The 22,430-nt window shown below is 38.0% G+C and overlaps 1 protein-coding gene across 3 annotated transcripts in view; it reads right to left on the bottom strand.

Annotated features, from left to right (window-relative positions):
• Positions 1-6,761: 6,761 nt before the first annotated feature.
• Positions 6,762-22,430, bottom strand: part of Rnf2 (ring finger protein 2) — a 52,307-nt gene continuing 36,638 nt past the window's right edge. For 2 of the 3 annotated variants that reach the window (XM_005375063.2, XM_005375062.2), the window contains exons 2-7: positions 17,786-17,874; positions 15,536-15,696; positions 14,850-15,065; positions 9,965-10,237; positions 8,967-9,138; positions 6,762-8,672 (exon numbers count right to left, since the gene is read on the bottom strand). In XM_005375063.2, the coding sequence (XP_005375120.1) occupies positions 8,571-8,672; positions 8,967-9,138; positions 9,965-10,237; positions 14,850-15,065; positions 15,536-15,696; positions 17,786-17,872 (1,011 nt within the window). In that variant the 5' untranslated portion in view covers positions 17,873-17,874 and the 3' untranslated portion in view covers positions 6,762-8,570. Of the gene's footprint in view, positions 8,673-8,966; positions 9,139-9,964; positions 10,238-14,849; positions 15,066-15,535; positions 15,697-17,785; positions 17,875-20,061; positions 20,172-22,430 lie in introns of those variants that run through there. The other variant, XM_005375061.2, reaches the window with a different exon arrangement.

Below are 22,430 nucleotides of genomic sequence, written 5' to 3'. Positions count from 1 at the left end.
TACAGGACTTCCTTAAGCTTCAAATGATGAGTTAGGGATTTAAATATTCATCCAAGTGTTTCCAAGATTTTTACTGCGGTGCTCAGAATAAGTCTTTTCTGACCAGTGCCTCTACTCTGGAGAGTGGATGGTGCTTTCTAGCCATCTCAGCTTACAAGCTACATGAGAGGAAAAAAGTGGACAACTCAGTTTTAAATCTCCACAGTAAGAATATGGCTTTTATCACATTCTTGGGAATTCCCCAAGCCCAGGAGGAGGCTGCAAAGTATGAACATCTAAACAAGCAATGCCTGTATTTTTCTACAAATCCTCAATATCCACAGCCTTATGGTTCTCTTCTCTGCTGCCACCCTTTCCCAGTGCAAGAACCACCCCTCTTCCATCCCAAGCAACCTTTCTTCTCTGGAGATGATAAAGGAAATTACATTTAAAATGTGCATAAATTATATGAGCTATCCCAAAGCTACAAACTTCAACCTAGGTTTGTTTTACAGTTGAAGTGCACTGACAGAATTTTAGCCTGAGTTTGGTGGCACATGCCTGTAATCCCAGCACTCAGGAGGCTGAGGCAGGAGAATCGTGAGTTCGAGCCCAGCCTGGGTTACAAAGTGAGCTCAAAGCCAGCCTGAACTGCATACTATGACCCTGTCTCAAAAACAAAAACAAAAAAATCAATTTTAGATCAGGTAGGCCAAGGAATAAAGTTTACCACGTGTCTTTTCTTGTTGCTGAGAGAAAATAACTAATACAAGTTAAAGGAAACTCAGTTTGTAGGGGTGTCAGTCCACAGTTGCTGGCTCCAAGGCAGGGCCTAATATTCTCATTTGTCCATATTTTCCCAAATGATGTAATTTCTTAACAGCGAAGTCCATTTTGTTTGCTTCATCCATTCATGCATGAATAGGCACTAAAGTTTCATTCCTTCAGTTATTGTGAACGACTCCGTGAATGAGTGCAGCTCTTTGACAGCTTTCCTTTGGATTTCAGCCAGCAAGTGGGATTGCTGGGTGACAAGACACTTTTTCTGAGGAGACCTCCATGCTGGTTTCCATAATGGTTGTATTTACTTTCCCACCAGCAGTGTTCAAGGATCCTCCTCTCCACACCCTCACACTTACCTTTTTCCTCGTTTTAGTTATAGGCAGATGTATGGTTTTAGTTATTTCCCTATTAGTAATATTAACCATTTTATCGTACACTACTGGTTATCTTCTTTTGAGAAATGTTCATCCGGGCCCTTTGCTCATTTTAAAATTAGATTTTGCTAGTGAATTGAGCTCCTTATATATTTTGGGTAGTTTATAATCAGATATATGGTATACAGCTATTTTCTCACATTCTGCAGTTGTCTTTTCAGTCCTGTCCTTTGCTATATAGAAAATTGTAGTTTGAAACAAACACATTGGCCTATCCTTGCATTTGTTGTACTTTTGAGGCCTTATGCAAAAGCTTTTTCCATTTTCTTGTAGTAGCTTTAGTTTCACCCCTCAGGGAGCCCTCCTGAATTACTGTCAGAGCAGGTAGTAGTATTTGGGGAGTGACATGTTTCAAGGTCCTTACTGTTGACATCCTTCCTGTTACATCCTCCTCCTCCTCCTCCTGATAAGCTTCATTCCATTATCAAGGTGGTGTTTCTTCCTCCAAACACCACCTCTTTGATCCACCCATCGGACCAAGAAGTTGTAGTAGATTTTAAGGACGTTTACTCAAGACTATTGCTACAATGGAGGACACTGACCCGATTAATGCTCAGAAAGGGTTCATCTGTAACTACATCAAAACCCTTGGTTGGGTTGGGAGTGAAGTCATGAAACTCCTAAAGGCGGGTCCTGAGAAACCAATTAATATTTCTTAACAATGAGGCCTTCTAAAAGCCTCAAGCAGGTCCTTCAAGAGGTATCCCAGAAGGCAGTGCTCTCAGGAGAGGACAGCTCCATGCATTACTGTCCTGAAGCCCTTCTAGTGGGTCATGATGTGGATGTAACAGTGAGAGTTATGATCTTGACCCTGTGTAGGTCTGGGCTAATATATTTTAGGTTTCTTTTTTTAAACATGTAAAGAGTAAAAAACTGAAGAGTTCACAGAATAAGGATGCAAAGAAAACACTTTTGTACAGCTGTACAATGTCTTAAGCTGTTATTGTAAGTCAAAGTTTTATACAACATAAAGGTATAAGAAGCTAAATAATGACTTCTTGAAAAATAATTTTCAAATTCACTTTGGGTAGCTTAAGTCTGCAGACTTTGAAAAGTCTGCAGCACGGTACCACCCTAAGTCTTTACATTCACTCACCATTCACTCACTGACTCACCAAGACCAACTTCCAGTCCTGCGAACTTCACTCAAGCTAAGTGCCCTATACAGGTGTACTGTTTTTCCTCTATTGTATCTTTTATGTTTTTGAGATAGAAGTCTTACTACGTTGTCCACACTGGTTTTGAACTGGGCTCAAGTAGTCCTCCTGTCTCAGCCTCCAGACTCGCTGGGACTATAGCTGGGACTAGTCGTGTGCTACCACTCCTGGCTTATACTGTTTTTACTGTTTAGATATAAAAAATACCAGTGTTAAAATTGTCAACAGTATTTATTACAGTTAAATGCTGAATAGGTTTGCAACCTAGGTCCAATAGAGAATAGCAGCCTAGATATGTACTAGATGAACCAACTGGGTATGTTGAAGTGGACTGTTCTCGCAATGAAATGGTAATTCATTCCTGTGCATTCCTCAAAATCTATGTCCATTATTCAGCAACACAACTGCACTCTATACAATTTTCTTTTAAATCAGAAGTTACAAATTAAAATGTATGCACTGAATATTTTATCACACACACACACACAAAAAAAAAAAAAAAAAAAATTGGTGAGTCCTCCCACCCCCACCACCGCATGCTAAGTGGAACCTTTGGGAAATAATTAGGTTTAAAGGAAGTCTGAGTGTGGGCATTCCTACGATGCAATTCGTGTTTAAAAATTGGTATTAGTCCATGCTTGCAGTACATAATAACTATATTGTGTATTTTTATTTATTTTGGACAGGACAGAGCTCATTTGCTCTCCATTTGATGACAGGAAGGCGGGAGCTCAGCTGTTGGCATGCCAGAAAGAGGGTCTCATGAAACAGCTGGCTGGCCCTGTATTCTTGGAGTTCCTGGTCCTCAAAGCTAAGTCAGGACAGTGGTACATGCCTGGAATCCCAGCAGCTTGTAAAGTTGGAGCAGGAACATCTAGTTCAAGGCCACTGTGAGCAACTTAGTGGGACCCTGACTCAAAATATTACTATCTTAAAAATTTCTCAGCCCTTTTCCACTTGCCAGGCAGGCACTGTGCCTGCTGAGCCATTCTCTGGCTCCTAGTATCTGTTACCAGGTTTGTTTGTTTGTTTGTTTTTAATTTTTTTTTTTGGGGGGGGGTGTTTTCTGGTACCAGGAACCAAATTCACAACCTTGCACTTGCCAGACAGGTGCTGTGCCACTGAGCTAAATCCCCAGCCCCCTACTATCTTAAAAATTAGTTTTCTATTGTTTTGTGGAGGAGGACTGAAATGAGGGTTTTCAGTAGCAATGGACTACATCGACTCTGACACAGGATCTTGCCAAACTTCCTAGGCTAGGCTGGAATCCGCCATCTCCCTGCCCGAGTCTGCTCTATTACTGGAAGTGCTGGTGTGCACCACACCTGGCAGCTTATTGCTGGTTGACCACCTTTTTCACAGCACTTTGAATGGCTGAGAGAAGTGCGCATTACTGAAAATGCCTTGTATTCAATGAACTGCTTTTCTCTTGTTGCTTCCTTCAGACTCTGCTTTGTGAAACTATTCTGTATTATATAACTAGAGCTTTTTTGGATGTGCAATTGGTATTTTTCATCTGACTTTGGAGTTTCTGGAAATTAGCTCTTCAAACACCCTTTCTTCCTCTCCTGAAATTTGCTTTCTACAAATTCGTGTACGTAATAATGATCCACAGTTCTATTTTTAATTGGCCTATTGTCAAGTTCATTAATTGCAGCTGTTCAGATCCGTTGAGACCCTCTAGACTAGTGGTGGTGAACCTACAGCGCACTTGCTGCAGCTGGCTGTTACTGAAAGCTCTAAAAGGTTCCCTGTCACTGTTCTACAGCACTTTTAATTTTGATTATTGTACTTGAACTCAAATTTCTTTCTCTGATAGACTTCGCTAATATTTAGTCCCTTTTAGGTGTTTACATGTATTTACAAAAAGCTGACTTAAAATATTTGTTGATTAAGCCCAACATCTGGACTTCTTCATAGGCACTTCCCATTCCTTTGTATGTCTTTTGCTGAAAACTAGACTATGTGATAACTCTGGAAATCAGAATCCCTCCACTTGCCCAGACTTGAATTTATTGTTCCTTCAGTGATCTTCCTGGACTAATTTTCTACAAGATGCTTCTTTGCTGCATGTGAACACTGGAGTCTTTGCTTCATTAGCTGAGAAGAGGTTTCTTTAAAAGTCTCAAACAGTATTTTCTGTGCTGTTTCTATGTTGGGATTAAACTGTGCCTTAGCTTCCCTTTCTGCTTGCACAGCCTCAAGGTCCGACACAAGGGAGACTAGTGCTTTCTTAGTGTTCTTCTGAGCAGACCTGCCCAATGCATCCAACAGTCCCAGGAATATGATGGAGCCTCCCCACCACTTCTTTTTTGGTCGGCCTCTTTCCAGCCCCTGCTGCCTCATGCAACTACTATGTCAGACTATTTTGCACAAACCCTCCTGAGATTGAGCTATTTGCACTAAGTGAGCTCAGTCCAAACAAGACAAACTGAAAATAAACCTTTTCAAAAAAGGAGACGCCTTCTACACCAAACACTGACAATTAAGATTTGTTTGGTTTTTTTTAGTCTTTTTGAGAGTTTCACTATGTAGTTCAGGCCTTGCACTCACAGCAATTCTGTCTGAGCTTCCTGAGCGCTGCGATGATAGGTGTGCGCCACCACACCCAGCTGAGGTAAGTTTTTTGGGGTAGTTACTGGCTGTTTTGGGAGAATCCAAACTTGTCCAAGTCCCCTCCAACAGCTGGCTCCTGGTTTTCAGAGCTATCAAGATTACCATGGAGCTACAGAAAATGGGATGGGCTGGTTAAATACTATGAAACTGCTGCATTTAAAGGTTCTTCTAATTGTTAGTTAATTCTAGACTTCTGAAACAGTTGATTTTTTTATAATGTTCTTAATGCTATGACAGAACAGTGGATTTTTCAGAGGCTCTTAGCTGACAAATACAGGAAAGCTCTTAAGGAAGTTTTTTTTATAGTTACAACTGCACACTAATATTCCTTTTTTAATGCTCTTTTGGGGGTGTGTTTGAGACAGGGTCTTGCTATGTAGTCAAGGCTGCCCTCGAACTCACTGCGATCCTCCTGCCTCAGCCTCAGGAGTGCTAGCACTGGAGATATGCACCCCACACCTAGCTCCTTTCTTATGCTTGATTAGCAGTAATAACTTGGTTCACTAATAATGCTTCTGTTTACAATCTGGTTCACAAAAGCATTAGGCAGAATTTTGCTCCCATATGCAAACTCCACATTAGATGACAAATACAACCATAGCCATCTTCCCCTAAACTGTAAAACAAATTTTTAAGTATGTAAACCAAGGTACCACTGTAAAAAAATTATTTCCAACTAGAAATAAAATGGACATTTAAAAGATTATTTTTCTCACCTAGCATTTTTATTTCATCCAAGTCTGCCTGTAAGTGTGAATGCTACCCACCCTAAGGGTATGTAGCCTGGCTAGACTATAAGAGACAGAAAGAAGACTGCTGTTGTTGGTTGCTGCTTGCTGTCTTCTGCCTGCCATGAACTGTTTTCTCTTCTGCCATTCTACCCTGCCTGCGAACCAGCCAACTATGAACTGAAACCTCTACAAAATGTAAGCAACAAAACTTTCCTCCTTTAACTTTGGGAGTCAGGTATTTTGTCTCAGCAATGAGAAAATTAAGATACCATTCAATGAAAAATAGACTACCCTCTATCTAAGAAAACTGGAAATCCACATGCACATGAAAAGAGTTGGACCTTCATCTTTACCATATACAAAATTAAAAAATGGATTAAAGACCCTAACAGCTACAACTATAAAATTCTTAGAAGAGGAAAATCTTTGTAGCATTGGGTCAGATGTTGACTTCAATATGACACTGAAAGCACAACCAGCAAAAGAAGAAAACGTATACTACACTTTATCAAAATTAAAGTATTTCGTACATCAAGGATGCTTATCAAGTGAATGAAAAGAAAACCCACAAGGAGAAAATATTTTATCGTATACTTAATAACAGACTAATTCCCAGAATAAACAACTCCTCCAATCCAACAATGCAACCCAATTTAAAATGGACAAAGGAAGAGGGCACCTACAGTCCAAACTACGGTGTTCAGGAGGACTGCTGTATGCAGGAGGATTGCTTGAGCCCAGTTTATGCCTGGCTGAGACCTGTCTCAAGTGCGGGTGGGGGTTAAAGAGGTAAATTTGGTTATGTATAGTTACCAGAACAAATTTTAAAGTGACAAAGCATCCAAAAGGCATTCGTCACAACTGATGAGCCAAATGAGAAAGCAGTTATAGAAATTACTAAAGTGGTATTTTATGAAGTCTTAACTGGTGGTGACGGACAATAGTATCTCTCGTCTGGCTGCCTCAAAACGAACACATACACACGCTCACACAATTCACTCAATGCACATCACATACCTGTAACTATATTTTGCAAAGGATTACACATCCAATGACTCTACTAATGATGCACACAGTTTATGTCCTCCCATACTGACAGATAAAAACACATACATTCTCTAAGCACGAAGCTTATATTCACAAATAACTTTCTGCTTAAAGACAAAATTTCAATTAATAACCACAATGGGAATTTAGTTATTTAATGCAATCACTAATCTAATGTCACTAATAAAATCTAAACAGTTTTACCACAAAACCAGGGTTATATTCAATGGACATGCATTAATAATCTATGCAGTTTAACACTATACCAGAAAAGAAATTGAATATAAAAGTACTCTTAATTTTTGGTAGTTTTCAAATTTCATGGCACAAATTACCAAAAAAAACCCTGTAAAAACAGATTTTAAATATTTTCAATAAAATGGTAGAAAATTGAAGCCTTTAAGTTTTCATACTTGCTTTAAGATTTAAAACATCACACTGGCCCCAATCTGTCAATTGTAAATATTTACAATAAATAGACAGACTTTACTTACAATGATATACGAGGTCTAACTCCTTCCTATCAAAATCCTTTGGGGTCAGTTTCTCAATGCAAACATGTTTGCGTAAATACTGTGGTGATATAAACTTGGGAGACATATGCAGAATCACAACAGGGATGAAAAATAACACATAAGTCCCTCTTATTTCTGACCTGTCAGCTCTGGCGTCCAAAACTTCAACACTGTCTCTCAATATAAAACAAAAAGGAGGATGACTTTACCCTACTGGATGACATTTTTCCACAGAATTAGCTTTCAGTACATATCAAACAAAGGCTCGAACTCCATTAACTTGGTTCTATACAGTGTAAATCAGCAGAGCATCAAACTCTAAATGTGAGGCATACTTTTCAAACAAGCAAACTGTTTCCCATTGTGAGTTGTATGTGCCATGAAAATTCTTGAAATTTTTGTGACTACTACCAATAAGAAATGAATTAGGAAAGCAATGAACATATCTTGTACTTTTCATCAAGGCTAAAGTGCAAAATATCTCCGTATCTCTGATATTTTAATAGGAAAAGAACATCAAAAACATGTAACAGGAAATGAAGACAGTAAAATACAAAAAAGAACTCTTAAATATACAATTGAGGACTACATATTACTACCAATTCTTTCTTCAGTAAAATCTGTTAATGAACCACGTTCCCACAGAACTTAAGATTTTGTTTGATTCTCTTCCCCATGACCAGAAATTCTAAACTTACAGGGAAAAAAATGAAAAAAATAACATTGCATGACAATGGACACCAAGTTCATAAAGAACCTCCTTGTAAATGAGATATTATGGAAGAAAATACCATGAAAATTATAATCCTATGAGAATTGATTTTAAGCACAGTAAATTTGAGCCTTGGTCTTCATGAAGATACTACAGTTTGTATAGAAAACTATAAATATATAAGACTCCAGGGGGGAAAAAAGGTGGAATACGTATTACTGTATTTAACATTCCATAGGCCTAGAAAACTTGATGGGAGAGGGAAAATGATAGCCAATTCAATCTTTACTTAAGAACGCATACCTATGAAAAATTCCTGGGTCAAAGGGTGCTCCAAATGGAACTATACTTTGTAAAAGCATACAACTTAGATATATTTTTTAAAGGAAAGAAGAAGTATTGAATAACTGCAGTCCCTTCCAAAAAGTAAATCTTAAATTAAGGGGAAGTAAATCTAATAGTGTAAACGAGTCTGGCTCAGAAAGGAAACTGAACAACATATCCAAGATCTGTCCATAAAAGTAATGATGGTACATCTTTAATATTAAAGAATTAGGCTATAAAAAAAGTTCAGTCCAGAAGTGATTTTTAAAATCTCATTTGTGCTCCTTGGTGGGGGCGTAATAAAGTTCCATGGGTTTGTTCACTTTCCAGTATTTCTCACTGACCAATTCCAAAGAAAAAGAGCCATTTAATACCTACAACAAAAAAGAAAAAAAAAATGAGAATTATGTGAAACATCATAAATAGAACAGAAAGAGCTCCATAGAATTTTCTTTTTAAATCTCAGGAATACCTATCACTTACATTTGTTCATAACACAACAAACAAAAGGTATCGAAAGTCAACTACTCTGTTGTGATTTTTTTTCCCCTCTCGGGTCCTGGTTTTGCAGTCTTGTTGTTAGGCCTTCCCCACCAGAACTGGTCAGTGCCACTCAGAACTGGTCAATGTGCTCCCAGGTTCAACAGTCTATTATTTTAAATACTCACAGTGAACTGGCCACTGGCTGTTGCTATATAAATTGTATACTGCTTCTCACTGGCTGTATCAAGGTTCATCTGGTTTGATTCTCCTTTGCTTCGCAGTTCTTCTAAAGCTAACCTCACAGCCAGATACTTCGATAAGTGATCAACAGTGGCATTACCTGAAGTCTTTATGTATCTGGAAGAATGAATCATTAGAAATGTAATGTACAGAATATATGAGAAAAATGCACTTAAATTATAGAACTATTTCTTTTTTTGTTTTGTTTTTTTTTGTTTTTTCTCCGGTGCCGGGAACTGAACTCACGACCCTGCGCTTGCGAGGCATATAGAACTATTTCTAAAAAGCTAAGTAAAATGTTAATGTCTCAATTATTAAAAAATAATAGAAATTTGTTGCTCTGTAATCTAAAACTTTCTTACTGAAAAGCACAGAAGAGAAGAACTTACACCCTCACTACCTGACTGCCTGGTCACTGAAACTCCCTTAACCTCTATAAAACAAGATGTAATAAAATCAAACAGAAATACACAAAGTGCTAAAAATAAAAAACAGCAACATCTTTTAACACTAATGATCAGATTGGCTGGCTGCAGCACCAAAAAGAATAGCAATTTGAAAGAGACTGCTTATTATCTACAAAATTTAAATAATATACCATTCAGCCATACATTCAATAAATACTTGATGTTTATCTTCACTCAATGACAGGCAGTGCGCTGGAAATACAGTGTGGTAAATTCATTTTTATCAGCTTAAATTTTAAAGCCTACTGGCACGCTGGTATCACTGTTAAGAAATGAAGTTAATCTCTTTTCCTCCTGGCTAGCAGGGTCACTCTTTTCTGATATTCAACTGTGAATGCCAAGTACATGAAGGAGGCAGAAAACAACCATTGGCAGTGGGACAAATACTGGTTTTCTACTTCTTACACAAAATTGCCTTTTAACTCCAAATTAAACCTTCTGAATTCAGATAATCTCAAATTAACCCACATACTTACCTTGTCTGTGCACTGTCATCTTTTTCCATAAGTGTGGGATGAGGCCTGAATACTAACTCAATTTCACTAGCACCATCCATTACTGGATCAATTGCTACTGTTGCATTGTTATTATCAAGTTCAAGCCCAGAATCATCAGATGTTTTGGTCCGTTTGTTACTAGGGCCTGCTTCCTGATTGCTGTGTGTGGATGCATTACTACAGTGCGAACTGTCACCATTATCTTCTGCTCCACTACCATTTTCAATCTGTTGTTTCTTGCCCCGCTGTAATCTAGTAAAGGGGGATGAGATGGGAAGAATACATGAAAGTTACATTTAGTCAAAGCATCACATTCAAAGCATGCCTGCTGCTGAATTCAGATTCTAAAAAATCTTGATGCCGGGTGTGGTGGCACACACCTGTAATCCCAGCACTTGGGAGGCTGAGGCAGGAGGACCCTTGAGAGTTCGAGACCAGCCTGGGCTACAAAGCAAGCTCAAGGCCAGCCTGAACTGCATAGCAAGACCCTGTCTCAAAAAGACCAAAAAAATAATAATAATAAAAAACAATAAATCTTGGTAAGTGAATCTGGTAACGTGCATAATGTCATTGTTCCCCACATGTACCTGAAATCAAGCTTTAGAAAACCTCACTACACACAAATACTTCAGGCATAAATATTCTTAAGCAAACTAAACTTAAAGGATAGTAAGGATTCTATTCCTTCTGACCTCCTGCAAAGTCTGCCAGTGCAATGCAGCCAACACGGTTATAGATGCAACTCACTAACCAATTACTAAGCAAGGCACTTCGTGTACATAATCTCACTTATTCTTCACCAAAATAGCAGGGAAGTAACATTACCACCATTTTGTAGTTGAGAAAACCGAAGAAAATTAGGTAAAAGTTAAATAATCTTCCTACATTAATATAAGTTCCTCATAAAAAAGAAAAAGAGAAAAGGATACATGATGAAAAAGAAGTATGCAAGAATGACAGCACCTCTAAAAATAGTGTCTTTATTAAGTTTACTGCCAGAATAAGCAAACAATAGGCTACTGGTTAGAAAAGATGATCAAGAACTCATAGTTTTATGGTTTATAAATTAATTAAAGAATAAAATAAAAGAAAGGGTAGGAAACAGGTATTTTTGGGAGACAGGAAAGGGGATCAGCAGAAGAGGGAGGGAGGAGGGAAAGGGCAATAAAGGGATCAAAAATATGTATTTCCCTCAAACCAAATAATTTCTGCCAAATAAATGGAACTACTATGTACTGCAAATAAAACACCAATTAAAAGAAAGAAATCCTGCTTTAAAAAATAAAATAAAGTTCTGCTTATGAAACCTATAGATAATTTTAAAACTAAGAAGTAATAACCTAAATGTTAACTGACAAAACTATGATTCAGAAAAATACAAATACATATACCGGAATGTTATTCAGCCTTCAAAAGGGAAGAAAAATCCCCGTCTATGCCACCATATAAATGAATATGTTCAGGATACTATTCTAAGTGAAATAAACCAGTCACAAAAAAGACAAACACTGCTTCTACCTGTATGAGTTATTAACTCATAGAAACTGAAAGTGAAATGGTGATTACCAGAAGCTGAGGAGAGAAAGAAATTAAGAGTAACTGATTAACGGGGAATTTTAGTTTTATATAGTATGAAAAAAGTCCTGGAGATGTGCCACACAACAATGTGAGTAAACACAACAGAATGCCATACTTAAAAATGGTTTTTAAAATGGTTAATTTTGGGGGCTGGTGATTTAGCTCAGTGGCACAGCGCCTGCCTGGCAAGTGCGAGGTCATGAGTTCGATTCCCAGTACCGGGGAAAAAAAAAAAGGTTAATTTTACATTGCATGTTTTGAAACCACAATTTTAGTAATGTGTATGTGCTGTGGAAGCAACCACTTAATCACAATTTTTTGGGGGCTGGGGATTTAGCTCAGCGGCAAAAGCGCCTGCCTGGCATGCGCAAGGTCGTGAGTTCGGTTCCCAGTACCGGAGAAAAACCAAAAAAAAAAAAAAAAAAGACAATCACAATTTTTTTAAATGCATAAATCCTAATAATGGAACAATATAAAACTCTCAATAATTACAACATAAAAATGATACTTACATATGTTCTAAAATCTACAACAAGTGACTTTTATAAAGCTGTTTTAGTTGACTATAAGTTGAAGTAATCTAACAAGTTCCCTAAGACTTAATGTATTTATTTTTACCCCAAAAGTCTTTCCAAAACAGGAATGAATTTTTGGCAACATTTAAATAATGTTTAGATAAAGACAAATAGTCTATTATATCCTACGTTTATCAAATTACATGTACTATAGTACTTACTGTCCTGATGGTACTATTTTAAGAATAACACCAATTATTTTGAGTGATGTAAAGTAGAATATAAAGCAATCAGAACATGAAAATTTAGCCTTGAAAGGAGCATGTAAAAACATGTAACCTGATGAAAATATTTGAAAAGCTAGAAGTAGAATCTGAAAAATGCACAGAATCCAATGTATTTCAACAGAAGACAGACTAGACCACTATACACTGAGCATAATTTTAGTTCAAAATAAAGAAAGAACTTTAAAATTTTTTCACATATTCAAAATTTTTAACTGAACAATTACTTTAAACCAAACATGAGGGCCAGGGATATACCTCAGCGGCACAAGCACCTGCCTGGCAAGCGCAAGGTCCTGAATTCGATCCCGGTAACAAAAAAAAAAAAAAAACCAAACATGGTTCTCAGAACTGGAGTTGAAGACAATGAGACTGATACAGTCTTAACCCTACTAAGACATATTTTAGTGTAGCAAACAACATATTTAAGGAGTAAGTGCTATGGGCCAGGTGTGGTGGTGCACCCTTGTATCCCAGCACCTGGGAGACTGAGGCAAGAGGATTGTGGAGAGATTGAGACCAACCTGGGCTACAAAGTGAGTTCAAGGCCAGCCTGAACTGCATAGCAAAACCCTGTCTTAAAAAGGTAACAACAACAACAAAAAAGAACAAGTGCTATGGAGAAAAAATTAGACAAAGAAGGTGAGGAAGTACGCAGTCCTAGGATGGGTTGAAACTCAGCAGACACTTGAAAAAAAATGAAGGAATATTTTATGTGGATTATCACAAAGAATATCTGTGAAAGAGAGAAAACACAAAGACCCTGAGGCAGAAAAAACTTGTTGAGTTTAAAGAACAGTAAGGAAGTTTTAATAAAGTTGCCAACAAATCAAAAGATTTCCTAGGCCAGGCGCGGTGGCACACGCCTGTAATCCCAGCACTCAGGAGGCTGAGGGAGGAGGACCGTTGTGAGTCGAGGTCAGCCTGAGCCAAAGTGAGTGCAAGGCCAGCCTGAACTGCACAGTGAGACCTTGTCTCAAAAAGACAAAAAAAAAAAAAAAAAGGATTTCCTATCACACAGACCCACTGCTAGAAATATTCAAGCAAAACCAAAGCACTGTCTACGGGGCTGGGGATTTAGCTCAGCGGCAAAGCACCTGCCTGGCAAGCGCAAGGTCGTGAGTTCGGTTCCCAGTACCGGAGAAAAACCAAGAAAAAAGAAACAAAAAACCAAAGCACTGTCTAAAGGATTTTACTAAGAGTATTCTTGTTCCTTACGAAAGACTAAATTAAACAACCATTAAAGTTCTTAGAACCCTTTAAGAATGTATTATTATTTTTAAAATACTACTTTTTAAAAAAACAGTGGCAGCTCGGGCTTACATAATTAAAATGGAACACATCTTTTAACCTTTAAGCCAGTGATTCTTTTTTACCTTAAGCACCATTATGAACCTTAAAAACAGTGACCTAGGCCCCAATTACTTGGTGTTGAGTGATACCTTAAGCCCCGAGGCTTAAAAGTTTTCCAAGTGATTCTGATATTCAGCTGAAGTAACAACCATCAGATTGAAATGAGGCTTTTTATCGGCATCTCCTACTTTGGAAAATAATGACCAGCTAGGAAAAAAGAATGAGGGTAAACCAAATGCCCAGATTATGCAGGGTCTTGGAATACATTAAGGATTTCGTGTGTTTGGGGGGAGGCAGGGGTTTTCCAAGTTTATGGCTAAAGCAAATGGAATAAGGGAGTCACCAGCAACTAAAACGATCAACAATGAAGAGAAGAAGGGAATATGAATCAAAGTTCAGTAACTTCAAGATGCTTATTAGCTATGTAAGGGGAGATGAAATCTGAAACTCAGAGCAGACCAGGCTGGATAAATATATCTGGTAATCATCAGCGTACCAGATGATTATTAAAGACAGGACCAGATGATTATTAAAGATGAGGTCATCTGGAGACAGACTTCATCCTCAGAAAGTGTGAAAATGAAGAGTTGAGACATTCTACTTTGAAGAGTCAGGAGAACTGGAATAAACTTACAAAAGAAACTTAGAAGGAACAGTTGGTGACATAAAAAAGGAACCTAGAAAAATGATCTCACAAAAACCAGGTGAAGAAAATTATTCAAGGAAGAAAGAAAAATTAATTGTGTCAAATATTGCTCACTAAGATGAGGTCTGAGAATTACCCATTGGATTGTATAATGTGGTCAGTAACAACTTTCACAATGGCAGTATGATGGGGGATTTGTGATGATGAAAGCCTAACTGGAAGACATTCGGCATAAAACATAGGAAAAACAGACATGCGCAACTCTTTCAAGTTTTGCTCTAGAGAGGAGAAATAGGATAGTGGAGAAAATCCTAGTATTTTAAATCAAATACCCTATCATGCGTAGAAGCATATTACACTTGTACGAAAAAGTAATCATGCAAAACTGCTACTTGTTAATATACTTTAAATTTTTCAAAAAGTAAATTCAATATTTAATAAAGCATTACAAAAAATGGCCACCCTCTCTATCCTTCTTTCCCAAATACCTGTTCATGGCCTGGATCTTCAGACCTTCTTCAATGCTGTGACTGAGTGCCTGCTGATTATTGTGCTTGTTGATCCTGGCTAATACTCTCTCCTGATGAGCTTCATACTCATCACGACTAGGGTAAATTTTGCTGATGAGTGCATCAAAGTTTGGGTCTGGCCTTAGTGATCTTTTGGAAACTAGTTTTTTCCGACAGGTAGGACATTCTTTGTTGCTAAATAAAGAGAGAAGAAAAGAAAATGTAAACAATGTCAGTATCGTTGGGCTAAAAACAAAACCATCCAGCTTCTACGTAGTTATCATATTTACTGCAATAGCTTTCTGAAGTCACAGAAATTTAAAATGATTAACATGAATTTCCTTAAATTTCTGATAAATAGGTAAAAGTAAGGTTCAGCCAACCTCAGATACTACCAGCGCCAAAAGAGAAAACTTTAGATACTTCTCAGTGATAATTTATGCATACCATTTTAGAAACAAAAATCTCTTCTTTGGCTAAATTAAAACTTCCCCTTTCTGATATCCATAACATACATGGAAAAACTACCCACTATTTATATGCTATCAATTCTCCTACTGAAATAACACTTTCATAAGAATGTTATTTTACATACTTTAAACTCCAGAGAGCTACCTACAGTCATGCTACAATGTAAATAACTAGTGTAATTCATTTCAACATACCCACTTCTTAGGGCTGTGATAATACAATCTGCACAAAAACGGTGCAAACACTCCTTTGTAGTCATAGTGTTCTTCAACATATCCAAACAAATTGGGCACATTAATTCGCTGTGGAGACTTCTAGGTGAAACCACAATTTCCAAGCCATCTGTTATTGCCTCCTGTAAAAGACAGTCACTTTAAAACTAAATGCTACTTATTTTTTTATTATGGCAAATCCAAATATATAAAATCACTGAAAATGGTAAAAATGAACATGTGCCTATCACTCAGCCACCACTCTTGTAAACTCATAGCCAATCTTGCTTTAGCTCGGATCTTCTAACTTCTTGCAACCCCATCACCAATACAATATGTAAATCCTTATTTTGAAAACCAAGATAATATAGTAATGTAGTAAAAGATAAGCAGGAAATTATCCTGTATGAAAAGCAAAACACATTGAATTTGGAACCATGTGCCTTGGTAATGCTAATTATGTAATTAGTTTTATGGCTCTCTCTATATAACACTGTTCTATCTGAAAATGTAAGTTTGGACCAGCTGAACCCTAACAATTCTTCCATCTTCAAAATGCTAACAGGCAAACGTATGATTTAAAATTTGTAATACCTTATAGGTGAAGAAAACTCTCATTCGGCAAGTATGATAACCCACTTGGATTTCTGATAAAACCTAACCTGGCTAAACCAGTCACCTATGTTCTTCAGGTCTGTGTTTGTATGGGTGTGTAGTATTGTGTGGGGAAAAAGGAAATCAGACTGACATCACCAAAAATGTCACCAGCCTTAAATGGGTATTAAGACACTGCTCAGCAATTGGTTATTGTAACAAATTCACTTTTCCTTCCTCTACCCTATCTTATTCCTTTTGTGTGTCTGCAAACTTTTTACTACCTGCCACAGATCACTTCACCTCCCACTGTATTTCACTGAGAGTTTCCTCATTTCTTCTTTAGCAAATCTATAAAACAGCTTTCTGTTTGTTTTAAGGAGAAACTATACCTGTTCCTTTCAAAGGTACATTCCTTTGTTCCTGCCTGAAGAAGTCCCTCTTTTACTTTTATTTGCTCTCCGGTTTCAGTAATCTTTCCCTCTCTATTATCAATTTAGGATATTAGTATCTCAGTGAGGTTACTGTGCACTGCAATGTGCAAGGCATGGGGGAAGTGGAGCACTCATACACAGAACAGGAAACTTCTTTTTTTTGTTTGTTTGTTTTTCCAGTACTGGGCAGGAAACTTCTTAATTCTGTATTTCCCTCCAGGTTTTTGTGTTTCTCTGCTCCCCTGTGCAGCCAAACTTCTCTGAAGAATCCTGTAGATTCTTTTTTCACTTTTCTCCATTACACACAATTATCATTTCCTTGGTCCATGATATGAACCAATGATGAAAATACATCATGGCTCCATTCAATTTTTAACCTATACTCAAGTGAATTTGCTCTTGTTAAGGTAACCAAGCATAAATGCCAAATCTAGTTAACTCTTTTTTAATGTTCATTTTATTTCAGCCTATCAGCACTTCTTAACATATTAACTTTATCCTCCTCCTTCTTTAGATTCTGAATGCCCTCTCCCCTCCATCTCGTTTCTCGATCTTCTTCACTGGTTCCATCTACTTTGTCTGTCACCTAATTTCTAAATGTTGGAGCACTTCTAAATGAAGTTTGGGGCCCTGTTCCAGTTCTTTGGTGGACATATTCATTCCCATTGCTTAAGATGTGCAAACAGTACCTAAAGTTTTATAGTTAGCCCAGACTCTAGTTAGCATCTCTGCCTGCTCTACTCTTTCACAGGCATCTCAAGCTTACAATGAGTCCAGTTTTAAGCATGTTTACCTTCAAATCTCTCCTCTAGTTTATGCCATTCTGCCTCCTCAAAAGTCTTCCCTAGTTGCCCCATTATTATTATAGTACAACTTCTCAACAGGTGTGATTTTATGGATATTTACTTGTTTAATGTCTATAAACTTCATGGACTAGAGTCACATTGGTTTAATTCACCACTGTTCCTCCTCTAGTGCCTAACAGTGAGGTTTGTATGGAATACAAAAAAAATTCGTTGAAATAAAGAAGTACCACTTAGGTTTTCATTTTTTTTTTTTTTTTTGGACCAGCAACCGAACTCAGAACCTTGGGCCTGCCAGGCAGGCACTTGTGCCACTGAGCTATATCCCCGGCCCTCATTTTCTGAAATTGCATCTCAGTTCACATACTTGATATTTCCAAGGTTATTTTAACCTGTATTACCTGAGGTGTTCGTTGTAATTCGTATAAGCTCAGTTCCCATGTTTTGCTTAATGGCTGAGTTCCATTTGTCTGCACAGCCTGAGACATTGCTAGGAATAAAAAGGAGGCAAAAATAATATTAGTATTTGAAAGGGAAGTACTTCATCTGAATGTCTGTGTAGCCCCAAAACTGATGTTCCAACTTTTGGGCCTCAGAATACAATACATCAAAAATATACCACTTTGAACTTTAAGAACATCTGTAAAGCAGCAAACACAAGCAAGGGCTTTCTCTAGGGTTCCTTTATCTATCTAAAGACTAGTTCTATCAAAGAAGAACTAACTACTTTCAAATATTCTTACTGAAATTTCATGAAACAAGAAAGAATAAACTCATATGACAGAGAAAAGCCTAAAAATCAGTCACCATATCTACACCCACGAAGAACTTTTGTTCCAGACCCTTGTCTATTCAGCCTCATTTTCTCCCCCTAAAACATCATTTACTACCCCTCTGTAACTGCCTATAGATCTCCATTTCCCCTTGCCCTATGAAAAGGGTACTTAAGTCTCAACCATTTGGCCCTTCTTTTAAGTTCCATATGATCTCCAACCTTTCTGGCACTAGGGACTTACTTGATAGAAGACAATTTTTCCACAGACAGGGCTAGGGGCTGAGTTTAGTTTTTATTTGTTGTTGTAAGTATATGTTTCTGATACATAATTATATTTCCCAGCACTAGCATCACTGCCTTAGCTCCATCTCAGATTATCTGGCATTAGATTCGCATAAGGAGTATACAATCTATATTGTTCCCATGCACAGTAGGATTTTCATTCTTAAGAAAATCTAATGCCACCACTGATCTGACAACAGGTGGAGCTCAAGTGGTAATGCAGGCAATGAGGACTGGCTAGAAATAGAAATGAAGCTTCGCCTTCTCTTTGGCCCAGGTGTTGGGGACCCCTGCTTTAATTGTATAATCAACTTGCATGCTTTTGTCCCTTTAATTTGCCTACTGTCCGCTGTTTCAAAAGACTTGATTACTGAACCTTCAGAGGGAAAAGTTTCAGCTTCCCTAGAAACCGGAATGCCAATGTTGAGATGGGGCCCTGGGGAACTGACAAAGTCATGAGGGATCAGTGTCCTTTTAAAATACATTTAAGGGGCTACTTTGCTCTTCCACTATGTAAGGACACACAGAGGGTGCCATCCACAAAAAACAAGCTTTCACCAAACACTGAACTCACTGATGCTTTGACCTTGAATTTCCTAGATTCCAGAACTGTGAGCATTAAGTTTCTGTTCCTCAAGAACTACCCAGTCTAAAGTACTGTCATAATAAGTCAAGTGGATTAAGACAGGATGTAAAGCACAAAACTGATCATTAGGAACTGTTAAAGTAGAGGACAAGCTCAAGAATCTTTCCATTTAAAACTATTTGACAGAGACTACCATTGATGGCTGAATGCTCAACAGCTGGCAAACAAAGAGTAGTTAACATCATCTAAAGTACATAACTATTCAATGTATACTAGACTGTCTTAACATGTTCCCACCGGCTTGAATCATCAGGTGTACAAATGGACCTACTGTAATCACTTTCGTCAGTCTTTTCACTAATAAAATTAGTAAGTCTATAAATGGACCAAATCTACTTAGTTGCTTGACTTTAAATAATTACTGTTCAAATACAGACTTTAGTTAATACTATAAATACCAGTTTAAAAATTATTACAATAATCAATACATTTATTTCATTAAATGAAAAGAAATTAGCCAGGCGAGGTGGCGCACGCCTGTAATCCCAGCACTCAGGAGGCTGAGGCAGGAGGATCTTTGCGAGTTCGAGACCAGCCTGGGCTACAAAGTGAGCTCAAGGCCAGCCTGAGCTGCATAGCGAGACCCTGTCTCAAAAAAGACCAAAAAAAAAAAAAAAAATTAAACAAATGAAAAGAACTTTATTTATGTTCATGAATGGTTTTTCAATAATTAACTCAAAATTTTAACATTGCATGGGCCAGGCATGGTGGCACACTGTAATCTCAGCACTTGGGAGGCTAGGACAGGAGGACTGCTCTGAGTTTGAGGCCAACCCGGGCTATACAGTGAATACAGCAAGACTATCTCAAACAAACAATATGGCAACCTTTTAAGTACACCAGTGCTGGTGTACAAAGCAATATTCATTTATAACTGCTTTACCATAAATTAGCTATATTATAATTTTTATGCCATTTTAATATTGTCCTTAAGGAACTATAATATAACGAAACCTGGTCTGCCAAATCAATACCTTTCTTTGCATTACTGTAATTGAAGACCCACTGAGAAGTGGTACAAACAGGCAGGAACAGTCCAATTCAAATCAGAGCCATCTAGGGGATAGGGATTTAACTCAGTGGCACAGCACCTGCCTGGCAAGCGCAAGGTCGTGAGTTAGATTCCTGGAAGAAGAAGAAGAAAAGACAAAAAAAAAAAAAAACCACAAATCAGAGCCACCTGGCAGTGAGGTATGTGTAGGCCCCATTGTGAACATGTTAACACAAACATGTACTTCTCTGAAATTCATGATCATGGAACTTAGAACTAAATAAGAAACATTTCCAACTCTTCAGTAAGGCTGTTTAGTCCAACTTTGCCCGAGATATAAAATCTAGTTTGCAGCACTTTAAACCACTGGCCGTTATGCCTGTACTTTCACAGCTCCACTCATGAAAACTTCCTTATCTAGTCAGTCAGCTCTAACATTCCTAGAACTCAGAACTGCCCCTCTGGAAACAAACTGATTAAGGCTAATAATTTTTCTACAAGATAGCCATTCAAGGGCTTAAGAGTCTGGATTATCTCCACCTGAGTGTTCTTTCTTTTTTGGGTAAACATCCTAGTACCTCCTATTGCTCCTCATTTTACAAGCTTTTTCCATCATACCAATTCCTTAATTCTGCCTTCCCTCCCACTACAAATGAATCAATATAGTAAGGAAAACTTCTCTGTGGGTACCCCCGCCCCCATGCTGGAAACTGAACCCAGAGCTGCACATATACTAGGAAAGCACTGTACCACTGCGCTACACCCCCAACTCTCTACATATCTTTGAACAGAGGGACAGGCTCCTGTACAAACTCAGGGAAGACAATCATAGTTACAACACTGACTCTTCTAGGGAGCAAAAACTTACAGTAGTCCCAGTCATCCAAATATTTAGTAGTTCTCTATTATTAATCAAGCATTACTTCCCTAGGATGTTCGTCTCAAAACTCATAACCTAAAAACAATGTATACAAAAATAAACTACAATCTGACAAAAAAAGAATCTGAGGAGTCTGAGAAGGCTTTTATAGAGAAGAAAGAAGCCTTAAAAACAAACAAGTTACCACAATGGAGTAAGAATACAAAAGAAAAAAGGCTGTAGGTCAAAAACAGCAGCATGGCTTTCTCGTTATGGGGCTGGGGATTTAGCTCAGCGGCACAGCGCTTGCCTGGCGAGCACAAGGTCATGAGTTCAGTTCCTGGTACTGGGGCGGGGGGGAGCAGCATGTATGAAGACAGACAAGAAAATCAGGTACGCTTGTGTTTAGAAGATATTCAAAGTTTTAAACGAGAAGGACACAACCAAGTATTTTCACTGAAACTCAAGAATAGAAAGCAACTAGCCATATGGAGATCAATGAGGATACTTGCTAAAACACAACTAAGATTAACTATCTGACCTAAAGCAATTAAGCACAGATAGACAAAATTAGACAGATGAGAGGCTGGGGATTTAGCTGAGCGGCACAGTGCCTGCCTGGCAAGCACTAGGTCGTGAGTTCAATTCCCGGTACCAGAAAAAAACAAAACAACAAAAAAAAAGATAGATGGCTGAGGAATACACAGGACTCTGGTGTAAGAAAAGTTAAATATGACTGGGAAACCAATCATCTTTTACTGACAGAACACAAAACATGTGAGTTAGAAGAGAAGTGAAGGTACTATGTATACTGAACTCTAGTTATTTGTGGGCCACTGAGGAAAATTTCAGTAGATAGTGAAAAAGAAATACTTTGTACCTTCCTAACAATACAACTCGTCCTTTTGGTTTTTTTCCTCTGGGGTTGAAAGTTAACACACTGAATATCATGGACCTTGGCCACCATTTTATAAGCGTAGTTAGATGGTTGCTACAACAACTTTTCCCTTTGTGAAATCAAAGTGAAAACTGGAAAATTCTGATAAAATTCATTTCATATTCATTTTTACTATCACTCTAAATTATTATGCCTGCTAGGCTAGACAGCACAATTTCTCCAAAGATAAAGGAGGTATGCCAAGGCCTCAATATGACACTCACTACTACTATGTAGGGGACAGGTGTTGTGACTTTACAGACAGACCCCTTTGTAAGCAATTAAGAAACTAGTCAGGAGGTTCTGGCACCTGCAAAGTCAGCCACATGGAAATTTCAGGCAACCTACATAGTAGTACAATACTCTTAAGAGGAAACCCTCTCACTCCCAGCTTCTTTCTGGAGAGTGAAAAGTTTACTAATGTCCAATGATTCAACTTTTCTGAGTTCTACCCAGAGGGACTGGCTTCTGTCTAGTCTGTTCTAGAATGCCAAGAAGGAGCTGGGGATTTAGCTCAGCAGCACAGCACCTGCCTGGCAAGCGCAAGGTCGTGAGT

Source organism: Chinchilla lanigera, unplaced genomic scaffold (genome assembly GCF_000276665.1).
Source record: "Chinchilla lanigera isolate Chin_1 unplaced genomic scaffold, ChiLan1.0 scaffold00005, whole genome shotgun sequence".
Lineage (NCBI taxonomy): Eukaryota > Metazoa > Chordata > Mammalia > Rodentia > Chinchillidae > Chinchilla > Chinchilla lanigera.
The sequence above is the reverse complement of the archived record's forward strand: the minus strand, read 5'-3'. Positions and strand labels throughout refer to the sequence as shown.